Below are 25682 nucleotides of genomic sequence, written 5' to 3'. Positions count from 1 at the left end.
CGGCGTATTACTTTGACAGTACTGCAAACGAACGCATCCCCCCTCCCCCACAGCCCACCTCGCACGCACACACACAGGCAGACGAGGTGCGTGAGTGCGCAACGCGATGTGCCCACGTAACTGATTTCTCCGTAGCGGACGTTGAGACACGCAACGAAAAACAGAGCCGTGTTTTCATCTTGTACGCAAATAAACTCATTCGACGTATCAAGGTCTGCGGCATCCAGTGACATTCAAACCGCAGACAGATCTCCAGAATGGACTCTATCATGGTTGAGAGAGGAAAAGTTAAAGATAAAATGAACACGAGGGAGGCAGAATTAAGAAGGCACCGCAGCAGCAGCGCCTACATCAAATAAACGCGAAGACGGCGGCGCGCTAAATCAGCAAAAAGCGGCCAGGCAAAAGGCATCGCGCGCGCGCGGCAAGAAAGGGCGAGAGGGAGGGGACGTCCGGCAGCGGCGGCGGATCCCGTGAAGTCTGAAACCGGTCCTCTGAGGACGGACAAAAGGCGGAGACAAGGGATTTTCTTCTGCGCTCTTCGCTTTCGTATAGAGAGCGTAATGAGCTCGAAATGATGGAACGGTTGGTGGCAATCTTGGAAAGTCGTGAACGAAGCATTTGCTTTAACGATGCCGATCGTCGGGAATGTCGCTGGCTGCTTTGCCTTTTGCTGCCTCAGCCGCGATTATTTCGCCGCCGCCGCCGACGTCCGTGTTTACTTCTTTCCATTCCGGGATTCCCTTTCGGTTTTATTTTTCTGCTTTTTCATCACACGCAGCGGCCGCGAGACGCCCGCGACGGAGGCATCTCGATTTAGCCCACGCTCGCTTTTGTCTTCGAATCAGCCGACGCCCAAAATGAAGCGAGCTCGCGCGAAAGCGGCGCGCTTTCCTCCACGGTCGGGGCCCACGAGAAGAACGCCTCCCACCGGCCTGTGGTGCTTTCCCGCCGCCGCGTCACGCGCCGCAGCACGCTGCGAGCGACACATCGGTGCGCGACCCTTGACGCGAGGTCTTGCGCTCAAGACCCCGTCGAAACAGACCCGCGCTGGCACGGCCCGCAAGGCGACGCAGTGCGGCGCCGCCGCGCACTTGGCCTCACCTTCGGTCCCAAGGATCAATTACCCCGCGCGCACCATGCGCGGAGCGGGTTTAACTAATGAAGCATCCTGTTTAGCGGCGGCCGGGGGGCGCCGGCGGCGCGCGCACGGACACCCAGTGACAGCGGCGCCGAATGGATGGCGGCCGCGGAAAGCGGATATGGGAACGGGATCGGACCAGATTCGTTACCATGTAAATGAGCCAGGCTGGCTAATTGCGCCACGCCGCACGGCGGCCGCGTCTCGAAATTAAGGCATCCCGTCGCTTTCAACGCCCCGCAACGTGTGCTGCGGGCGCGAAGGTCGACCCGTCGTCGGCATGAGGCGTCGCCATCGCGCGATAAGCACGCTCCGCATTATACGCGCCCAGATATCTCTCGGCGAACAATCTCCAGTGGCCCAGCGATGCGTCTTAATCCATCACGCGAAGGCATCTCGAAGCAAGACGTCTGCAGTTTTGGCAGCCAGCCCGCTCCGACATTCTTCCCGCGCATGCCTCTGCCGAGTTTGTAATTATCTGTAAGCTAAGTAGTTATTTAAATTCAGCCGTACTGACGGCTAGCCGCAGACCGGCAGCTGACGCGCCGCTTCCCGCCACACGGCCCTCGCGCCGCGGTCGCTCGCAGCTGCGGCGGATGCCGCTGTGCCGCAGCGCGTACGCCACCCGCGCCCAGGCGAGGAACGAACGCCAATTGGTCGAGTAGTGGCATCGGAATAACGCCAGCCTTGCGCTGCCTTCCCTACAGCCGCCACGATTGAGCAGGGCGCACCGTCACGTCTGCTCAACGAGGCAAAATGAACTCGGTTCATGGACAGACTGAAATTAATAAAAAAATTATTATCGTGCTTTAATTTTTTTTTTCCTTTTTGCCCAAGTGCACGAGCTCAGGATGTTCTCTTTTACAGCTGTTGCCCTCTTGGAAGCAACTCCCATCTGCAATTACGGTATTAGATTGGACAATCCAGTGAGTAACTAGTGGCGCCATATTACACACGCACATTAATGGTGGATGAAATCAAGTTATGCTCAGGACAATAAAAGACGAGTATAGGTTGTTGTGAATTCCGACGAGCATTCTTGGAATCCGAGACCGCATCAGGTGTGGTCACTCTTCCTAGGGTGCCTCGATGTCAGCGCCACCTCGGCGTGCTATCGAGACACCCTAACTCTGTCGATATGGTGCTTTCTGAGACCACCTGTTCGATTCCCGGCTGTAGCGGCGGCATTTCAAAGGAGTGGAGTGGGAAAAAAGTATGTCTCCTGGGATTCCGGTGCACGTTAATCCACAGCCTTCCTTCGCTGCGTAAGTCGTTGCCTAACTAGCCTTGGAACTTAAACATTACTCAATGAACCAGCCAAGAACCGTTCACGGCTTCCTTTATTCTTTTCATTCTTTCTCTTGTGAGGGAGAAAGAAAGACGGGAGCTTTAGTGTATGCATATTTTATGCCCTATAATGTGTTTTTTCTCTGTCACCGTTGATCGTTTTGAAAAATATACCCGGCCGTGCTACACCACTGCTGCTGTTCCGACTTCACTTCTAACGAATAAAGACTGAACGACTAGCTACGGGACCATGTCTACATCAGCGTACCGCAAGAAGTGAAAATGAATACATGTACCGGCTCAGTCGTACTCTCCTTTGTAGGCCACATAGGCCACATTGACAACTCGTGAAAAAAAAAAAGAAAAGGAAAAGGAAGAAAAAGAGCAGCAATGAGTCAAAATTGGGGCTTCAAAAATAAGAACATCAAACACCTAGAAGCAGGACATGCGTAATTTTTGTTTATTATTATTTAAAGGAGAGACAGACAAAGAACAAGCAAGTGCAGACTTACCTAACAACAGTGCAGTTTATAAGCAGTTTCTAGAAAATACAGCATGCCACTGTTATCTATGGGAAGCTCTTCACGCATAATAAAGTCATACTGCACCATTTCTGCGAAAAATGTACTATCAAGTGGTTTTGTTCTTCGTTTTACGGTCCGTCTTTTCAAGTACCGAACGTCGCCTAAGACAACGGCCAAAGGAAAAAAAAATCTAATTATCCCACCCCCAAAAGGTATAACCCTTCCTTTTTTGTTTCCCCGCAGGTAGGAGCAATTAAAACCCCTATCAAGTACGCACACAGAGAAGGTCCTAAGCGAAAAAGGACGTCTTTTGCTCCTTTAATATAATGCAGGTTTCCGAGCCTGCATCGTGGCTGAGATGCACGAGAAAAAAATCATTAATTTCTGCAAATTAGATTGCCATGCCGGGAGATTTGCTCCTCGTAAATGACGTCCAAACTTCATTGACTTGTTAATTGAGATCGTTAAGCAGCTTTAGAGATAAATTTGAGAGGACGAGAATAGAAAAAGAAACTGCAAGGGAAAAAAAGAAAAGTGAAAGGCCGTGCACCATCGCGCAGCACTAAAGGAGGCGCAGCTCTTCCGTCATCGAGGCCACCTTCCCTGCGCGCCACCGCGGAAGCGTGAGCTCCATTATCGGGCTTCTTTTGTCTTCGGCGATCACTTCAGAAGTTCAGATGAAGGAGGGTAAAAGAAGTGTGGTTGAATGCGGCCAACGACCCACTTGAAGCGCCCGCCACCCTCACCTGGTCTTCCAGGAAATGAAAACTAGTATTCAGAGCATGCACTCTGCGCGCCGCCGCCGCCGTCTCTTTAGTTGGCTCGGGTGAACATCGCAACACTTCTGCTCTGGGAGGCGCCCGCAACGGTGGCGGACGATTGTGCGTCCCGTTTTTATTATTTTTCCTCGCTGCTTCACCTTTTTGTCACGGTCAACCACCCACACTTGACAAAAATAACGCACAGTATATTACATTGTATGAGCCTCACTGCTTCTGCAATGTATTATTAAGTCCTGGTTTTCAATTATGCTAATCTACAATCCTGATCTTTATTAATTTACGGATTCATGCACGTTCAGTCAGTCGCCTAAAAGGCCTGAAGCAACAACAACAACAACGTCAACAAAGTATTGCACAGCCGCTTGACGGGAGCACGAGGTCACCTGTGAGTGGTAGACCATGTGAGGTCAAGGCATCCGTTTTGTTTGTTTTCAATGAGCTGATGTATATTTGAACTGATACGAAGCCAGCCGTCGCTTACAAGACGAAACAAACCGACATGCGCTAGACGCGTACGTGGACAGCGAACCGAGCTTTGCCTTTCTACATCATTCCACGTAAACAAACTTCTGCTAGCTGTACAGCTAGAAAGATGCAGGCTGAATAATGGTAACTTCAGATACAGTTGTGCGGCTGTTTCGTAAACATGGATGCAGTGTCGAACAAAGCGGGAAAAGGAAGCTGGCCTTCGCAAAACGTAGCGCGTCACCCCGCACTCCACGGAGCACCGGCCGACGGCACCAGACGCCGAGTGAGAAGGACTCGCTTTGCATGCGTTCTCGCGGCGGCAGACACGACACCGGTGGGCCAGGCAGCGGCCGGTATTGCACAAGAGGGTCGGGCCCCGAATTAAGAGGACGCGGGTGCCCATGCTGGGCGCCAGTTGAGAATCGATCAGCAGCGGGCGTTTTCCGCAATTACGACCATGCGCGCCAATCCATCGCCGCGCAGGTCATGCGAGCCCACGCGATTCAAACGCACAGGCATGTCCTCCTCGGCGGGGCACACCTTGGGCGAGAGGCAGAATTCCTGCTGGCCGCGGCGGCTACCTCAGCGGGTTGTTAATTGGCATGGCAGGTCGTCCCGTGGCAGGCGATACGGCCCTGACCTCGACGACCGGCTGGGGCTGACCCCGGCCGGCTCGCGGAGAGACAACGTGGCCCTCGATCGCTGAACTCTTGTCGCGCTCTTGGACCGGCGAGATTTATGGACCACCCCCTCCGCACGGCCCCCACCCTCCTCTCGGCCGCGCGGCGTTTTCGAACGAGCTGCGTACAAATATACCACCACCGCCGCCGCCGCGCTGACGAACTCTCCTTCTCGCCCAACGCGCTTGGCGCTTTTTGCTTGGCAAAGGACAAACTTGGCCTGCCCTCCTCCCATTAGTTACTTGTCAAACACGCAAACGGCATTCCATCGGCCCCGGAGGGCCGCGCGTGTCCGCCGCTGGATGAGTGATGCCTCGGCGGTGTTCCTCGCCTCGGACTCGCCTCCCCGCCGAAACAAAAGACGGATCGAACGACGGCCCTCGCCGGCGTCGTCGCTCCTGTCGCTGCTCGCGGTCGGTGTCACGCGGGGCTCTCCTGATAACGACGCCGGGCCTGCGCCGGGGCACAAATCTGCCCGGGAGGACAGCAGACTGCCGGGGCAGGTGTGCGGACGGAATGTAGCGCCAATGGCGCGGCATTCCGGCCGCCGCCAGATCACCCAGATTACCCGGGGCCCTCCGCGTGCGCCATGGTTCGGCTGTCGCTACACGAACCAAGGTGTCCACCCCAAAAAACGAATAGCTACGAGTCCGCGCGGCAAACAGCTAGGCCGGGAACGGACGCTGGGAAAAAAGACTCACTATCTTAAAGCACCGACGTGATCTCCTTACAAGGGCAAGATGAAGCCGATAAAAGCGACTTCTTTCCCCTCGCGTTATTGTTACTCAATCGTCTCAGGCAGTGTTGGCAGTCCAGAAACGACAGCCACTCTGACAGTGTCGGAGGAATACTGAGCCCTAAATGAGGGGTGAGTTAGCGATCAAGCTTCAGGGCACGGGAAAACAACTAGCCTTGACATGTTACGATAAACCATCGGGGAAGAAGCATATGTATATATATAGTTCTATCTCAAACCATTCCTATTCCTCCCCCTGTTAAGCGTGACATCTTTAAGTACAGTACATGCCTACCTAGATGGCTAGCCTGACAAAAGTAGTAAATGTAGATCACAAAATAGCACTGTGAAACAAAAACGGAAAGAGATCTTTCGGAGAACAGATGTACTAATCGACACAGTGGTGCTAGTTTCGGCTACTGCTGAGAAATCGAGCAAATCGCGTGGTTCTTTTAACGACCCGCGCAGTCAAGACGGTGTTTTTCACAGCCTGGCCTGGTCCTCCACGTGTTGTCAGAAGCGCGCGGTGTGAGCCACATTGCTCCACCCCCTGACGCCCATCTCCGACGCGCTGCAAGCGAGCCTCCCTTTGCTACGCGCCTTTCCTGCGGTCTACGTAGTACCTGCGTGGTGTTGTTAACTGGGAGGATCAGCGCCTCCCCAAAACGTCACCGCGTGGGCCGTAATTTATGGACCAAGGTGCGTTCAGGATACACCACTCGGAAGAAGAATGAACGCCTACCGGACAACTGCAGCTGCAGAACAAAACGGCAAAGAGAAAGAAAAAGAAACGTACGGAACAAGAAACGCAGCGCTGACTGTAGCCTGGTGTCATCGCCTTTGAAAGTCTCGATTTTAATTATTTTTTCGAGACATGCCTACAATACTACCACGTTACGAAAATACTTTGTTGCTCTCAGCCTTAAACTGAATAACGTTAAAAAATAATAATAATAACGGAGAAATGTGCTGTGACAGCCGGCTACAACAAAGGACTTCCGAGCGTATATCATCAACAGTCCTCTTAAATGTGCAATGATCACACCCAATGTTCATTGAAAAGTGCATTACAGAATGTTTTACTCTGAACCAGTACATAGGATCAGAGCAAACAGAGTTCTTACCCTGAATTTCCAGTTCAGGGGGCCACTGTGAGCACAGTGCTTTAAAAAAAAAAAAAAAAAAAAACACCTTCTTATCATCTCTGACTCAATAGAGATCTGGAAGCACCGAACGTCTTATCTTGCACGCAAAATCGCATTGTTGCGCCCATTCTAGGGCGCAGCAATGGTTACGCCTAGCACTGGCTACGTGCGCAATTTCATTTATACACAGGGGCGTAGCCCGAGAAGGGAGGGGGGGGGGGGGGGTACCCCGAAACACGAAAGTTTTGTGTACAAGGATGACTGGCATAAAGCAACGGGCGACATCACGGCAAGAAATGGCACAGATAGTGCAAAGTCAACCTAGTCATAAGCAAGGGCTTCTACCGAACTATTGAAGCCGTGGGGAGGTGATTGCGCCAGAGGTTGATATTCCACAACACTGGTTTATTTCATTTATTTTTTTATCACTTCCCCCAGGTGCCGGCCACCTTTTCACAAAAACGTCAAAAATCAATATAACCACCGCGTTATTTATGAAGATGAGAGCCCTGGCTATTGCTTCCTTCCATTAGCTTCTCTGAGGTACGGTGGCAGCGCGAAAACAGTCGAGGAACAAGAAATGGGCGAGAAACCCTTTGCTGACGCCAAGATATCAGGCATAAATATCCGTGCCCCGTGCAGATGCCTGTCGTCAGAGCTGGCTAGCTTCAGACAACCCATTCTAGGGGCGTTAAAGTCAAAAGGGAGCAAGCGACGTAAGAAAAAAAAAAAAGCATAATGGCCGTAATCGCTTCCTGTACCACGTAGGACATTAAAGTGCACAGAAGGCCATCGCTCTCCTCTGGGGAAGACATCTACATATCTACGACTATGAGTGATCCGACAGGAAACGCGCGCAGTGGAACGCGTTACGCGAGTAGTAGCCGGGCTTTGCCAAAGCCCACCAGGCACAGACGCCACCCCCGACTGTTTCATACGCCATTTTTTCCCAGAAATAGGGCTTCCTCTCTCCAATCTTCTCTCGTCGGTTCTCTCTGTTCGAGTTGGGAGCGGTATGGAACAAAAGAAGAGAAATAAAAGAAACAACGCAAGAAGAAGTAAAAAAGACGGGGAGGGGGGTCGAAGGGAAAACAAAAAAAGAAGGGGAGTCAAACGAACGCGTAGAAAAAAGCTGTTTCCCGTTCTCCCCGCCCGCCCTTTCCGCCTGCTTTCTTTCTTTCTCTCGGGCACTGGATGACGTGTCCTGCCGGGAGAATATATCAATTTTATGGAACGCGGTCTTGCCGAGACTGACGTTATATCGTGAGATAGTTCAATTCGCACAGGATCTGGTCCCATACTAAAGTGGCGAGACTGGGAGCGAAATAATAAGGTGAAGAAATGTTGAAAAAAAAAAGGGGGGAATCGGGAGAAGAATATAGCGAGAAGTAAGAGCCACGATGGGGAGTGACCTAGAGGAAGGAACTGCTTCGCTTTCTCAACTGCATTGAGCTGAGCAAACACGAAGGAAATAAAAAGAAAACAGAAACACGAGTAATGACGCTTAAAAATACAGTCCTGCAAGCTCCTGTGGATTACGGCGAAACCAAATCAACAGTTCTCTGCAAACGTGCACAGTGCACAGAACACGTACATCAGGGGCTGAGTGTGGAGACGCCGCTTTCTTGCAGAAAAGTCTCGTTTTCATGTTATCAGCAGCAGTTCGTCGAGTATGAAAATATTTATCTTTCGGAAACGCTCGTCAACTAATACAACAACCTGAGTACCTGTGTAAGTTCAGTGCAATTTACTCGTATAAATCACTATAGACGTTCCAGATCCATCCTCGCTATTCACTGCGTAGTGGGTCCTTTCTGATTTTTATTTCTTTTCTTTACAAGAACGCATGAGTAACCTAGTCATACGTAGCCTTATTGGAACACAACGTCAGCAACCATCGCTCTGGGTCATGACATCACGATAATGTCGATGATGTAAGATTTGTGCTTATGCGGGCACGAAGTGTGTAATATGTTTGAGCTACTGAAATAAAGATGTATGTATGTATGTATGTATGTATGTATGTATGTATGTATGTATGTATGTATGTATGTATGTATGTATGTATGTATGTATGTATGTATGTATGTATGTATGTATGTATGTATGTATGTATGTATGTATGTATGTATGTATGCCAGGTCCGGTATTTCGAGAGCACCTTTAGTATCGAATTAAAATATTTGATAAGTGTTTCGCAACCTTGATAATTGCAAAGTGGAATCATTTTACGTGTGTGAAATGTGTGGCAGTGTTTCTACAACTTCTAAAATGTGCGTCAGCACTCGTTTAATAGCTTAAAACCGCTGGTGAAACAATCGCATCCTTCCGCTGCGCAGCTTACAGAAATAGTTTCATAACTCCCTCTGTGAAAAAAAAAATTATCCACTTTGCGAACTAATATCACAGCTGATGTGCAGCATCAAGCTCAACAAGTGATCGCGTCGCGACTAGGTTTCACTCCGAATCGGCGCACAGCCACTTGGATCGTATTTCCCTTCGTTTCAGAGGAGAGCTCAATATTTCTACACTAAATTATTTAAGGACGCGTGCAGAAAGATGGGATCGCCAGAGTCTATACTTCAGTCCACCTCCTTCAAGTAAGCTATACTTCAATGAAATAAAGGACAACGAATTCTACGCTTGACCTCGTGGTAAGCTCAAACAGCATCCAAGGACGTGTTCTTGTTGTACGGATCCCCCAGTATTTTACCTCGGGCCCACCCATCTGTCCGTACAGCGCGAAAATGTATTTCCGCGGTAATCCACCCCGACGGCGCTTCCCAAGAGATTAAATTTTTCAAGATCGCCACAGCGGGAGCAAAGGGCCCACGGAGGCCGGCGGCGCGGACGTGCCGCGTACCACTTGTGGATGTCCAAATCGTTAGAGGAGCAAAGCGTGGTGGCATTATTCAGATGTGGAGCCGGAGCTCTTGTAATGGCTCGCTGTGGTCATGTTGGTTGTCGGCTCGACATGACCAGGGAGTGAAAACAGTCGCGCAGTCACGCAGCGATGGCCATCGATCGGCGCGGGCCGAACGCGTGTCGTGGTGGGGGCCGCAACGCGTGAGCCGCCACTGTGGGCGTGACGCGGACAGTGATTCCGCCGGAGGCAGACAGCGCGGGGCCGCCGCCATTCGGACTGCGTCGATCATCGCGGCCCCGGGGTCTCGAGTTACACGCAATTAAAAGGCTACTAAGCGGCCGATCGTCGGGCCCACGTGCGTGCGCCGAAAGGACGCGTCTCGAGCGGCGCGATCAACAAAGGGTGCACCTGGGCTAATTGCGGGGATGCGGGGCGCATAATGAGGCGGCGTGATTGCCGACGCCACAATTATCCGGGACCGCGCCGAGCAGCCGCCGAGCCCAGGCGTCGGTCTTCGGCTGGCTTTAATTGCCCCCCCGGACCGGATCTCGGGCAAAGCGGGAGGCGCCGGCCGAGCCATTGTTGTTCTCCCGCAAACCGACGCACGGGGACACGGACGCCGCCCCTGGGCGATCGATGCCACGCGCAGCCTCTCGCCACGGCTTCGTTAGGAGCGAATTAACGGCGCCCTCATTAGGCTTCCCTGCCCCGCCCACGCGCAAACAAAGGAGAAGAGCGCCGAGCAAAGCGCCCAGGAAAGGCGAAGAGGTCGAGCGCTCGATGCTCGGCAGTGGCTCGGCACCGACCGTGGGAAGACGACAGCGAGCTCGGCGGCTGCGTTAAGAGTGCAGCTTGCACAGCGCAGCCAGTGACCGCTGCGGCGCCGCTGTTACACAGTCTGGTCACCTTGACAACGCACGCGACCACAAATTCCTGCACTACAGCGCTGAGCGGCCCATCGCTCCGACTCGCGGCACACATCGCCCTTCGCAGATGCTGGACACGGGGGGCGTCTGTGTAGTGTCTGTAAAACGAGTTCGCCGTACCTAAGAACGGGCTTGGGTCCGCGTGGTCTTAACTCTCCAGTGGAAAAAAAAAATAATAATAATAAAGAAGGCAGGAAAAGAAAGAAAGAAAAAGAAGAAAGTAAGAAATATAGGCCTACCCACGCCATTAACGCTCAGGTTTTGTTGTTATCGTGGTTACAAACCGCCGACTAACATAAATAGAGTACAACTTAATAGTTAACATTTCTAACAATTATACACGTTTGAAGCAATGTTTGCTCCTGCGGATACAAGGCCAAGCTGTACCCAGTCGATGCAAAGCGCATGCGCACGTAAGTTTATTTTCCTGTATTATTTTGCCAACAGTGAAAATATGCGTATGCTATTTCCAAGCTCTTATTGTATCATCATTTAAACCGTTATAAACAAAGAGCAATGATCATATTGTACTATGCATGCGGACTGGTGCACTGAAGCACCAAAATACTTGAGCTTTTTCACGGTAACCGTAGTTAGGAAACATATGTAGCCAGGTGTGTATATCAATCAGTCTATATAGTCTGCTGAAGCTTCCCGCCTTTGCTCTTCTCTTTTTTCTTTTTTTTTTCTTTTTTGCAGGTGACAAAAGAAGGAAGCTTATTTTTATATACACGTCTTCCAAAAAAAAAAAAAAAAAAAAAGATAAGTCACGTTGTGAATACGCGAGATGCGCACGCATTTTATTCACGTGTGGGTAAGAACTGAACTAAACAAGAAAGAAATACAGACAGAAAAGGATTCTGGCTACTTTAGAACAAAAAAAAAAGTGTCCCACAAGACGCTTTTTTTTTTTTTTTCGTCCAAAACTAATGTGGCCGCGTCAGTAACTAACTGCTCTGCCACTGTGCATCTTAGACGCACTGCATGTTACGGTGAAGGGGACACCTATTGGGTTTGTGTCTAGTGTTTCTTCTTGCGTTTCTTTTTTTTTTTTTTTCCTCTTTTATTTTTCTTCGGCAGCATACGCGTAGGTTGCTCCTAACGTCTGAATTCGCTATCTCATGCACAGTGTTGACATGCAAAACATATTTATTCTTCTATTGAAAGCTCGACATGCTGTATACAACTATACATTTGTGTATATTCCAAGCAGTCACGAAAGGAACCACGCTCTCTTTTTCAGTGTACGGATAATTAAAAAAAAAATCTGAAGACACATCAAGACCTTCATATGTATAGCATTACATTCAACTCGCTTCCTAATTGAAAATTACAAAGAGTAATGAAAGTATAAATGACTGGTGTCATTCACTGCCAAGCCTCAAGACGGCAAGGCCCGCCAGAGAGCATCGCGTGCTAATTTTAAATTCTTCATTATCACGTATTCATTAAGGCTGAAGCAGTTATACACGCCAAGGGCTCTATTACGGGCAGAGTCTTTTCTTGCTGGGCTCTTAATTGGCTCGCTATTTGTGCTTTCCTTGCGGTGGCCCACCGTACAGCGCGACGCACGCAGATAACCTGCGTCACGCGCAGCTTCGCTGTGTTCGTTGTTGGGCGATGCGCCCATTTCGCACGTACAGTGGTGTTGTAGTAATTCATATATATATATATATATATATATATATATATATACTTCCAGGCAACGACACTCGTAGTGCGTCCAGTTTTCGGAAACAATAGATGAGATTACAGAATAAGGAGATAAGGTGTGGGAGGGGAGAAGGGGAACGTATGGCGTGAACACCTTCATTTCTGCGCGCTCATTGGATATATCTCGCTTCCAAGCGGCCAGGCGGAAACAGTACAACTCGTTGCGTGTGAGAGATGGGGACGCTTGGATAATGCGCTTCGGGCAAGCGCGCATCATCAGGCTATCGCGCAGGCCGATAGCGTACAGGTAACAACGACCGTAAAATGGCGTTCTCTGTTATCTTAATTATCGCCCTCTATATAGCTTAAAGGATGTGCGTGCGTGCGTGCGTGCGTGTGTGTGTGTGTGTGTGTGTGTGTGTGTGTGTGTGTGTGTGTGTGTGTGTGTGTGTGTGTGTGTGTGTGTGTGTGTGTGTGTGTGTGTGTGTGCGCGTGTGCGTGTGCGTGTGCGTGTGTGTGTGTGTTGTTAAACAGAAGGGTAGGCGCCTTCTCGGGCACGTCTACCTTGTCGAAGACGTGTCCTAGCTTGACATGCGATCGCAAGGCGAGAGCAGCCACCCATAGCTGGAGCCAGCCAGCCAAAAAAAAAAAAAAAAAGGGGGGGGCCGAGCCACTGTTCATCTCGTAAGCCATGAATCCGGTCGAATGGTGACCGCCCATATATCACCGCTTCGGTATCTGCGCAAGCGATGCCACGCCCCCTCTTCGTCTACTCAGCCTAATTAAAAATAACGACGTACATTGTCAGTAAAGGCAGCTCTTCGCAGCATCCAGTTGGTATAGTGACATAATTACAAATTAATTGGTTGCGTCATCCTCTTTGTGTTGCTTTTTGTCCCTGTATCGACTTTCTCAGACGCGAATTCGGATGAGCCGTCCCGCGACCACGAACTGCGTTGTCTGCTAACCGGTATTTTGTTACAGCTCGACTATGAATTTGATTTTGCTTGCTCCTTATAGACAGGTGCCGCAATGCTTAAGGACGACAAACCTGCACGAGCGACTCTAGCGTAGACAAGAGTTAACTGTTATCCTGTGCTGTGCTGTGAACAGCAGTGACTGTGTGCACGTGCTGTTTTTCTTCTCTCTCTCTGTTTCCTTCTTATCTTGCTACGTCACCCTCCCGCAACCTCCCAATGTAGGGTAGCAAATCGGATTTTTGTTCCGGTTCGCCTTTCTGCCTTTCCTTTCTGTCATATATATATATATATATATATATATATATATATATTGAATGGCCAAACTTGTTTAGAAGGATGAGAAGCACAACTTCGTGGTTATCTTCGGTGTATTTGACCAACAGTTTTGGTTCACAATGAAGGCTCAAAGAAACTCACATAAATTGTCCTGACAACACTCTGACGGTTTAAACTGACTCAATGACGCAATGAGTTGTTTTGGTGTTGCTTAAAGTACTTTTTCTTACGTACGCGACAAGCAGCTTCATTTCTTAACGTGTGAATGTTTTCTCGCATGGACCAATTAATTATTGCACTCTACATATAACTTAAGTAAATAACGCGCTTCGGTCGTGTTCATTGCTGTTGCGCGCCAAGCTGCGCAACCACTACTATGCAACGCCCAATAATAAAGCTTCGAAGGAAACGGGGCGTCCAATTAAGATCACCCCCCGAAGTTCTCGCCCGATGATTTGGAAGAAAAAACGAATGTGGAACGACCACTACAAGCAATCTAGTGTCTGTCTCCTCTCAGTAGGGCGCGGTTTCCCGGACGCGAAGGGAACCCCCTGATGAGCTTGCTTATATACAGGGCTTATCGCAGCGATTAGCAACCGGGATCGAGCTTAGCACTTTCGCGCTTCCTTTCGAGGCCGTCTTTCTTAGCTCTCATACATAATTTCAGCAGTATGGCTAGAAAAGCGTTGTTTTACCGCACTGCCACGAGAAGGCCCGAAGAACTGTTCGGTATATATTCCTTCCTCGCTCTCTCCCTCGTTTCCTCTGGGTCAATTTTCACTCTCGCCAGCGTCGGTGCAGCCGGGCCCGGTGCAGCCCAGAGGGTGGGGGGGTTTCCTGACAAACAAGCGCTCCGCAAACTACCACCTGGCCATAATCCGCGTGATCCGATCAATTAAGCGTGCCGTCTGCCCTCGACGCTCGCTCACGGACGGCCCTTTCTCCCGCGCCCTTTTATCGATCCCCGGGCCCTTTGTCTCTCCCCGGCCGCGGGTCTGGCCAGCAATTAACTGCGCGCAAACAGCACGCGATCAGTAGTCCCTCTCGGGCCCCGCACCTTCCTAAACAGTATCAGCGCCCGGTGACCCGCAATCAAAGCCAAGAGGTGGAAAAACGAAAGCAACAAAAGGAGGGGCGACACGGCCGCCAGTTGAGCAGTGGCGCTTCCTTTGTCGCCAAGGCGGTTTAAACGGAGCTTAGCTCGACGCGTGTTGTTCATTACGGGCACCACGCATTGTTCCGCCGTGTCTAAATAACCGGCGAGCAATCGCGCTCGATGGGGACTGTGCGAGACAAAAGGCGAGAAACACGGGCCGGCACGCTGGTGGTGGGGAGCTGAGGCGAGATACACGCCATACAAACGGTCGTGCAAATAATTAGCACAGTGCAAGAGCACACTGCTTCCTCAGACAACTGTTCTTGCCGGGTTTAATTGGTGATGTCCCTCCCCTTCCTCCCGGTCGCCCAAACACTTGGCGCGAGACGCGGCCTCTTGTTGGTTACGCGCTGCGCGCTTCTTTCAACACCCGCGCGCGCATCACCCCACTCCCCAGCTCTTTTTTTTTTTTTACAACAGCTCCAATTTTTTTTTGTCCTTGTTTTTTATTCTCACCCATTGCCTGTCTGTTCTTTTCAATGTGAGAGATGCTAATTGCTCCGCGCCTGTTTGGAGAGCGTCTGTTTTTGTTTTTGTTTGTTTAACTTTTTTTTTTTCTTCGTGTACACGACGACGCGGTTGAACGCATACGTGCGCTCTTTTCGGAGCCTGCCAACTGCATATATCATTCGATTCTAACTGTCATGAAGGGTTCAGAAGCGTGAAGCAGGATAGCTTTCCGTGTTCTCTGGGCTCGCAACTGTTGCTGCGCGGGAGCTCGCTTTGAGCGTCCGCTGAGTACGTTATAACGTGACGTATACTTGTTCCGCGGCGCTGTGTAGACCACCGAAGCTTTAAATCACTCCCATTATCAGAACATGGTGCTTAGAAAACCTCCGGTTTCTTAAGCATTTCTTCTTTATCACGTTTCTCATTTTGTCCAATATCGGACTCCGTGATTAAATGGATGAAAATAAAGGACACGCCGCACACCGTTTTCTTTCCTGATACACAGGATTTATCGAAGACAGAAATCGAGCGTACGGAGACTCGTTGGGGCTTAAAATGAGACAGCCTCAGACAGATGCAAGCGTTTCGGAAAGTAAACGCACTTCCATTCGCCAGACAGTTCGTCAAACTCGCTTTGTTTTGTCTCTCAGTCGTACGTATCAAGTGTTCGTTTTCAGGAGAACGATCATGTTCCGCAGGCGTTGTTTGTAGGAAATAGGAAGAAGTGCTGGCCACCCTGAGATGCAGCTGCTACAGATCACTTTAAATACCTAAATCAGTTATTGCTTATGTGAGCCTTTGTGCTAGGTGCCGTGTCTAAGCTTCTTTAAGCATTGTGCCTGGATTTTACGTGAAGCCGCACTTTTACTCAATTTCGTTCATTCTTGTTTGCTTATTATTTTTATAGATGTGTTCGAATAGTGAAATTTCCGAATCGAATCGAATCGAATCGAATACGCATATGCGAGAAAAAATGACATTAGAATATCGAATCAAATATCAAATATTTTTCTTTTTTCATTTCTAAACAAAGCGAAATATAAATTTGTATGGAGCAAGCTTGCTAAAAAAATGACGCCTACAGTGTACATTATTTGACACGTGCATGCAATGCCGTTCACAAAAGGAGTTTGTAAGTGAGAAACGACCGCTTGCTGTTATCCCCCCTTCTACAGCGTAATCATGCTGACCAGTACTCGCTTGCATCGATCTCTCGCACTCGAGATTCTAATAAGTGTTGTTACCCCTTACATTCGAACCGAAATGAATATTCGGCAACTTGGAATAGTGAATTCTCGAACTGAATACGAGTCGAATAGCAAGAACTATTGAATTTTCGAATATTTGCACATCCCTATTTTTTTTATCATTCCATCCTTTCAAGGTAAGCGAAGCGAGAATCATCTTCATATCTGCCCAGTTATTTTCTTCTTACTGTGTTCGCAATAACTAGAGTGGCGTTTGTTATACAACATGCAGTTTAAGTAAAAATAAGTGCGGCCACAGCATGTCCCCCTGCTTAGGTGTTAAAGAAAACAACACTGAGAAAAGGGCATTCGTTATATTCCATAGAAGATTTACAGTTAGGAAATCCTCGCGGGGGATATGGAACGATTTGCACAATGCCACTTAGTCGCCTCGTTGGATTTCTTCTTCTTCTTTTTTTTTCATCCTTATGCGACTAGGTGAAGTGCAAACTCCCCATAAATTTACAAAATGCTATGTGACGTAAGAGCGGACCCCTCCCTCAAAGTTCGCAACACGTTTCGAGAATCGCTGCTCACGATTTGGTAAAGGAGCTGCGTAGAAGTTCCGTTTAATTTCGACCCTCATACTGCGAGCAACGTTGTTCTTGATCGAATACGGCGGCGAGCCAGGGCAGCTTCGACAACATATTTCAGCGGTCTTCGGCGCAGCGTGCTTCGTCGTCGCTAAGTATAAGGTCGCTCATTACAAATTCTTCCCTTTTTCACTAATAGACTTTCGCTAATCGTCTAGGCTACAGATGAATTAACGGCTTCTGATTGCCGCTACTTAAGCCGGAAATCTAGCCGAGAGAGCAAGCCGGCTCCATCGGGCCGCGCACAGTGGTGAGAGCGGCTGCTATGCAAGAGAGTATATAGGAGCGGGGCGCGAACCCATATGCAGTGCTGGAGTGTGAGTTCACGGATAAGTGGGCGCCCAAACTCTCACGCGTGCCATTGAGCCGCCGAGACACGGCGGGTTGAGGAGACGGGGGCCACGCAATATATTCAAATTAACGGCCGTCTTCTTTTTCTCGCCTTAATCCAATTAATTAACGCGGAAAGGCTCTCTCGGGGGTGACGCGGAGAACCGCACGGACCCGCGTGTCGAAGGCGAAGATCCGCTCCCAACTCTGGCGGGGCGATAATTAGAGGAACCGGTTAATTAATGCAACCTTTATCCGGAAAACGCACGAGACGTGTGACATCGGCGACCGACCGGCGGTCGGGCACTGTGGTCCACGAGCCCCAAGGACACGATCGCTACGCTTGTCCCGTGTCGCGGGAAGGAGACGCAGAAGTGCAGGTCGCACGCCTTAGCTTCGATGCGGTCGCGTGCAAATGCAATTACCACTACTAATTACTAAATGCCCGAGGTGTTCCTCAGTTACGCTCAAATGCGCCTGCGACTGTCGCTCTTGTGGTGTGTCGTCTTTGTCGGGCCAAATTTGTTTGTTTGCTATTGTAATTTTTTTTTAACTAGCACGTCCTCAGGAACATTGCGGACGTTGGATAGTGCGCGCGACGTGACCGCGCATATATTGACCAGTGAAGCAATTCAATCTTGTTGTCGTGCGGACGTTTCATCTGCTTGCCGGCTAGTGTATAGAGTGCAGGCGTACTTTCAGTAAACGGCTCTGCATAGTTACTCAGGACATGTCTCTGACTTCTGATTCATATACCCATTTTGAAGCATTTGCATAATTCCGTGAGCAAGAGTCCTTTTTTTCTGCATTAGGAACATCTCACACGACTCCTGTATTTCCAAAGCACCTGTGGTAATTACCTCAAAAATAAAATAAAATTTTTTGCTAGCGTAACCCTATTTCATGTTGCCAACGGCATCTTTTTGTTATTATTATTATTATTATTATTATTATTATTATTATTATTATTATTATTATTATTATTATTATTACTCCCAGTGGTTTCTGCTTTTGTACCGTACTGATTATCAGCTGCTATCACACCGATTCGGATGCCGTAACAACTTGTTGTCTTTGAAATTTTCTAGACTAAAACCATCCCAAGTTAAGCAATGTGATGCAGCTATATAGGCACACTTTGTCAGCGTGCCTAGCTCTGTTTTGTTCAATTAACAATACTGATTCACTGCCTCTTAATTTTCGGGAACTTCACAATTCAAAAATGCCGCCAATGCTATAGACAGTTTTTGAACAATCGGTATATGGTAACCCAAAAAAAGAAAAACCGCGAAATTTAGAAGCCGCGTATACATTTCATGTGCTTGTTCGCGAAACATCAATACCACAAGAGTATAGTGTTCTAGAGTATATTGCACGGGCATTAAAACGAGCAAGATTATTTGGTGCTAACGAACACTGCTCCGGAAAAAGATAACGTATCTGTCTTGCTTTAGCACAAAACGAACACGCTACACGGCATCATGAGAGCGAAACGTGGAAGCAGAAGGGGCGTGATGTTGGCTTGCTTTTCCGCTGAAGAACGTGCGGCGTATACTTACCAAGCGTATATATTATCACTGTTGCACAGCAAACAAGAAAATTGAAAGTGGAAAGTGCTGAGCATGACAGATAATATCACGAGGTGAAAGGTGGCACCCATACAATTTTGGTGGAATAAAGTCTTGCACTGGTGACGATATTGGGTGTCCAGGCAGGCTTATCCCGGCAAACCGAGCCATTTTCATGGGAGATGAAGAGGGCCTGCACATTAGTCCCCACTGATCCCAAGCAGATGCGCCGACTTAATATTAATCCGAACCCAGATGTCAAACGTTCTTCGCAGTCAGAACCAGCCAGCGAACGGAAATGCAAGATCAGCTGCTTCCGCGACGCCTGTCGCAATCCAACTATGCCAGTACCCTTTTTTACCTGTTCTATTACTTATTTTCTTAGTCTCATTAAAAGCATAAATGTTGTGAGCGCGTCAGAGCTACGGCGAAAGTTATTACGGTTTGGCATTTACTAACCTCCGGTTGCTGTGACGGTTCTTCGCACTGAAAGTAATTTAAACGGCCGCGCTGCTATCTAGGTGACTTTCTTCTTGTTCATTCTTTTTTTTTTTTTTAAATACCGTAAGCCGATTCCTAACACGACCGCGCACAAAGGACCACACAGAGCAAATGACTCCTTCAGACTCAGTCTGACAGTGAGCGCTGTGACTCGAAAGAGCGGCGATCTTTGCGCAAAGCTCACAAAGAGCGTGTCTTCGCGGTGACAGCCAAAAACGGACTGGGAACTAATCACATCTGTTATCGCGCGCGCACACAAGACTCCTGTGCACTGCGAGCCATCACCGTTAAACACGTTTCTTTTTCGCCTTAATTCCGAAACCGTCATTTTGACTTTAATTTCCGCTTTCGTGCTGCTCTAATTCCATTTCTCGTAAATATCACGCATGCGCTCGATTCACCCAACGACCCCCGCCCACCCCCTCTGCGAGGTTTCGCCGCCTATCCAGTACCCCCCCCCCCCTTTTTTTTTTTTCTTTCTTTCTTTTCTAGGTTTTTTTTTTTTTCTTTTTGTCTTCTTCTCACTTCTGAGTCGTTCGCAAAAGAAAACGTCGTCGCTGGCTTTCTCATTACGTCTTCTTAATTTCTGACGTCTTCCAAATGAACCTCGATGGAAGGACGCGTGGAGCGCAGACACACATCTCTCCGTCCGTCGCGGCTAAAACAGGTCCTCTGCGTAGCGCACCCTCCCATACAATTAAAGCTACAATCAGAAAAGCAAGACACAACGCGAGCCATATTCGTAGTAACAAATTTACTTGTTTTCAATTCTAATTATAAAGGATTCTTAGCCTCCTCTCCGCGACTCCGTCCTCCCGAGACAGACGCGAGCCTGCCGATCCCGCGATCTTCCTTCCGAGCTGACTCACCCCCCTACCTCCCCTTCTCTCTCCCCGCAAGCTTTCTAATCAACTCGTCTCGAGTTTAATTAAGAGCTGGATATCAGATTGCGTTGCTGATTACCGAACGCCTCCAGTGTGTGAGGCGTCGGTCGGCCGCTGCCTTCACCCCCCCCCCCCCCCCTCCTGCCGTTTTTCTTCTTTCCTAGTTATTCTCTGGTCGCGATATCTTTGCCGATACGTGTTAACGCCTTCTCACTTTTCACAGTCTTGTTGGCGCTGCCCACATTTAGCGGAGAGGGGGGGTCGTATGAGACCTTTTAATTACGGAGTCTCCGCGTCCCCCTCGCCCCTCTTGCGCGCGCCTTCATCGCACTTCGGCGGCGTTGCTCCGCGAGCTGTTTCCCCCTCTCGTTTTTGTTTGCGTTTCGGGCATCACCGTCCGCGCCAGCCACGAACTTTCTTGCTCTTCAATGGCGAGTCGAGAGGAACGAGAATCGCCCCAGGGTCATAATCCCACTTCGACACTCCGGCAAGGCGGAGAGGGGCGGGCAATGGTAAATGCACGAACGTGGACACAGAGGGGGAAAAAAAAATCACGAAAAAGAAAGAAGAAACAAACAAGCAGATGTGTATGTAGCGAGACACGAGCGTGCGGCCTAATTGAATTAGTTGAAAAAGAGCACACCTGTAAGTCGTCATGTAGAGGAAGAATGTAGTCGTAATTGAAAAGACTGGCAAGCGGCGAACCGACGAAAAAAAAAAAAAATACCACTGCGCAAAAATCATTGCCCGGCGAAACGCGAGAAGACAAAAAGGATGGAACCCGGTTTTAATTAGACACACTGATTGAACAACTTCATGTCATTCACATTCTGCTCTCTCGAAGCTGCCTGACCTGGGCGATGATTTATTTCACGCTGCGTACACACGCAGAAAGAAAAGTTAACGTAGCCACAAGGTTAAACAAAACAATGGCAAGAAAGCGACGTTGTAGTCCTGTATGGCTATCATATAGTAATTCCTGTATTTGATCCGACTCCCACACATGAAAGACATTGAACTTTGAAGACTGTCACCTTTCTGGCCTACATTTCGAGGAAGGTTGCTGTGAAGGCCCAGAAAAGGTACTTTTCGGACTGCAGCAATTGAGACTGACACCAGCGATGGAGAGATGCAAGATGTCACGTCAAGGCAAGACAAAAATACATTGAACGGCCACTTGAACGTGATGACAAGGGTCGGTACTGGAAATAATATGTATATATTGATCTCTAACTCGTAGACGCACCCGTTTCCTTATTTTTTGCTGAAAAGCACCAGCAGCATGAGTTTTGAGCAGCTAAACTAGGGCCTTATATTATTTTTAATTATATTACTTCTAATTCTACTACTATGGGTCAGTTTCGTGAGAGCGGCTTTGCTAGCTATTTCGATGGGAAATCACATAGAATAAATAAACCTAAGTAAGGAGAATGAGTTCGCCAGAAAACGTTCTGGTTGGGAACCCTGTGCTTGGGTTAGGGTGGTGAAAGGCAGGAGGAAAAGAAGATCACAACGCCATGCTGTTCTGGAGCGCCTATGGTCACGCTTGGATACCAGCAGCGCTGAGCAAGAGTTGGCCAAAGTAATGGGTCCGACAATCACTGGAAGAGAAATGTACCATCTCGAACGTGGTCCTTTCTTCGCATTGCAGTGATATATTAGCCAACTTGCGCTAGTGTGAGGCTTTTTTTTTTCGTTTTTTTTTTTTTCGTTAAAGAGTGGAATGCAGGGCGGAATTTTTATTCATTCACCTCCAGAGTTGAACCGACCGAGCTCGGGGACATATCGTGTAGCTGGGCGGAGCGAAGGACAATCCATTCGGTCGAAAAACACGAAGCCGCTGGACGAGCCGGTTGTATTACAACAATGGCGAGCGGGCCACGCCAAATCTCAATGAACCAAGCGAGCACTTCCGTTGGCAGGTTATACGAGCGCCGAGGACTCGGTGCCAGCGCGCGCAGACACGCAGCCCGTGCAGTCAGTAGCGTGAATTGCTATACGGAGCACCGCCAGGCGTCCTGTGGGCGGCGGAGAGGCCATTTTTTCCTCGTCGGGGAGCTTGTACCGTGTAAAATGCAGTTCCGGGAGAGGCTTCGCAATCGAGAGAGCGCTGCTACAATGCGGACGTCATCAGAAAAGAAAAAAAAATGCATGAACGGAATCGCAGCGATTCAAACAAGAGCAGCAGATCCTAAAGCAGCCGCTTGACGCTGTCGACGAGAGAAATAAAAGCTGAAAAAGCACCGCCGAGGGAGGAATGAACGGCGTCCGTGGGAACTAGCCCCATACGTGGCTTGGCAGGTCATGCGGATCGGCCGATCGCTGTTTTCCTTTCGAGTGATTGTCATTTTCCCCAGGAATGATGCGAAATCGGGTGATTCTCTCGGCTCGGCCGGCCGGTTCGCTCGCCTTCTAATGGTCGCCACGGGGAAGCGCGGCGCGCACGGAACGAGCGCGGCTAAGCAGCGTATCCGTATCCGCCGCGAATCGTGTTCGCGCAATTCAAAGTACAAAGACTTCATCGCGCCCTTCGAGAGCTCGGGGACGCACATCGATTACGGACAGCTTCGGCCAGATTTCCAAGATTCCGATGAGCTGCGTTTCTGGGGCAGGCGCGAGGCGTGCACGCGCAGCGCCAGGCGGAAGTCGATGTACGCCCGCGCCACTCGGGGCAGCCGATGGCGGTTCAACCCCCCTGCATTCAGCCCCCAACCCACCCCCTCTCTCTAAGTTGGTACGCAGCTGCGGTAAACACCCCGTCTAGCCTCCCTGCGATCAACTTTGTATCCAGCCGAGGTCCTACGTCGATACTTTCGAATCTGTTGCAGTCATCCTAACTATACGCGAGCTCGGGTGACTGCCGGCCTCAAATTTACTTCTCCCACCTACTCAGCTCCGTAGTGGCGATACTCCCCCCCCCCCCCCCCCCCCGAAACACACACACTCTAATCTAAGTTCACGACATACTTGAGCTACGATTGGGTGTGTATGGTATGATAAAATTTTACTACGGTCCCTCGGATTGCGCGTGTATCTTCAGAAAAATACAACACCTACTTCCACTGCCTTACTTGTCGGAACAATGCGCCTTGGCGCTCACAGTCAGTAAAGGATGCATGTGGAGTGTACTACAATGAATCGTACGCGCACTATAACTTGATTTTGCTCCCTTTTCTGAGTGGAACGGCACCAGGTTTCGCGCAGCAGTGTTGGTTATCAAAAATTTGTTGATTTAGTTGATGATATTGGAAATGGTGGCAACCTTCGTCGCCAGCTATTCCACAACATTCTGTTTCCAAATGAATAGACAGAAATGAGACTAGGAAATGAGCAAATAAGAACACAACACGGAAAATGACAAGCATTTAGCATCGGCTGCAGAGAAAGTTTGCGACATGACCGCAGGAGTCCTCCTAGTCATAGTTATATACACAAAAAAGTGAGTAATTAACTTTAATGAAAATCCACGTAATCTTTGGCAATCCGATTGCCACACTCGTTGAATAGCCGGCTGTACGCAAACTCCTACACTCACGCTGGCCAGGAGCCACGCACGTGAGTCTCAGGGACGCGGTAATCCCAGTCATCCGGGATGCTCGCCCCACGGACGCAGATGATGCCGCCTTAAGGATGTGGTCGAAGTGCTATCTGCATCCTCTCTTAGGAAATTAAGTGCTAGACGTGTATTTATATTGAAATATTGCGTATTTTTGTAAAGCCTTTATGCAGCAGCACAAAGTATATTGTCCTTCATGAGACAAGGAGTAGCTGACACTGAATTCGTTCGCCAACATCTCCTTTTTATCATGTCAATTAAAAAATGTGTTCCGTAAATTTTGCGCTAATTAGGCGCAGAAGCGTGTCTGGTTTTTTAAATGTGCGACTTAAATTACCAATGTGGGACCAATGACAACACACACACACGCAGATTTCCTGCCAATAAAGCGTTCTCTCTTTTCCCCTCTCTCATGTTGCTCGTGCATTAAGAAATGTCAAATTATTTCTACGATAAAGTACATGCGTTTCTGCTATTTGCTGTCGAAGGTGCTTTGAAAGAATACGGTCATTTCCAGACCAAGCAGAGCCAAGTTCTCCCGGTAGAGCTCTTCTGACTGCGCCATAACGCCTTCAGAGCATAACGAGCTGATGCAATTTTGTATCTGACTAAAAGACCACAGAAAATTGAGGGACTGACAGGCTCTCATATGTATACTAAAGCACCTATGCGCGCCGTCGTGCACTGAAAGACGCCACCGGACGCCACCGTTCTACCGTTTCATTCATTGCCGCGACCTCAGCGCCGCTGCTAGGCGTGAACACATTTTTTCACTATAACATGCGTTCAAAGGAGAAGCGCAAGCGAATATCATATAACCCGAATCAGGTGAGTTAATTGATCGCGCGGAGCGCCGTATTGACTTAACTTCTACTTAGGTGTCTTTTATTATTCATCAGCACACATATCCGCTATATCATCTCGTTATCGCTTCGTATGGCCCGACTATCTGTCATAGACGACCCACTCTTATCCATAGTTTACCAATTGAAGGCCACGGTCCGGATCCAGAAAGCCACGTCAAAATGCTCTCCAGTGAATGCCGCGATCACGAACAATATACGGGGTGATCATTTCCAAGTTTTGCTGAATTTTTAAAAATTGCCTATGGCAGGTAGCATAATTCTTGTCCTTGAGCTGAATTATTCGAAGAGGCGGACATTACTATAGCACAAAAGATCAAGACACATATTCACCTAATTAACTACTTTACGGCACATATTACAATTAAGGAATTGTAGCCGGTAAGTTTGCAAGACGTCTCCTCTTGAAATGAATCTCAAGGATGACACCAGTTTCGAGATATTATTTTCCCAAAGTGTGGGACGAAATATATGGGCGTTCCAGTTACTTTTGTGCTTCAATGCATGAAAGAGCGTTTTGTTTTAAAAAAGTACGCAGAATAACAATGCATTTTTACGACGAGTTTGATGGCGGATATCTCCAAACTGGTGTCATTCCAGAAATTCATTCCAAGTGGATACGCCCCTGCAGACTCACCGGCTACAATTCGTCAACTGCAACATGTGCCGTAATGTAATTAGGTAAGAAGTTAATTACTGATCTTTTTTTTTAATTAATTGAATATATGTGTTTCGATTTCTCTTGCAAATAATATCCGCCTGTCTGAATAGTCCAGCTCAAGGACTAGAATTCTGTTATCTGCAACAGGCGACTTTTCAAAATACCGGAGAACTTAAAAATGATCGCCCCATATGAAAGCAGCGAAGGAGCAAGCCATTGAATGGCAAACAAATCTGTCGGAGGAAAAACTTTTCCGTCCGAGTACCTCGCATCCCGCGGTGTGGTGGCCGCAGCTTAAACATGCGCCCGCACGCGGGCAACAGTGTGACGAGCCAAGCACCGGATATGCGCAGCAGCAGCTCGAGGTGTGCGCGTGTGTATATAGCAGCGCGAGCAAGCCGACCGCTGC

General features: G+C 48.9%; 1 protein-coding gene across 1 annotated transcript in view; it reads right to left on the bottom strand.

Moving 5' to 3' along the window:
* LOC119449732 (zinc finger homeobox protein 2) overlaps positions 1–24314 on the bottom strand; it is a 35098-nt gene extending 10784 nt beyond the window's left edge. The window contains exon 1 of the mRNA XM_037713015.1: positions 24269–24314. Within this exon, the coding sequence (XP_037568943.1) occupies positions 24269–24314 (46 nt within the window). The remainder of the gene's footprint in view (positions 1–24268) is intronic.
* Between the last annotated feature and the right edge of the window lie 1368 nt (positions 24315–25682).

Source organism: Dermacentor silvarum, chromosome 1 (genome assembly GCF_013339745.2).
Source record: "Dermacentor silvarum isolate Dsil-2018 chromosome 1, BIME_Dsil_1.4, whole genome shotgun sequence".
In the NCBI taxonomy this organism is placed as follows: Eukaryota; Metazoa; Arthropoda; class Arachnida; order Ixodida; family Ixodidae; genus Dermacentor; species Dermacentor silvarum.
Note: the sequence above shows the minus strand (reverse complement) of the source record. Positions and strands in the feature narration are given on the sequence as shown.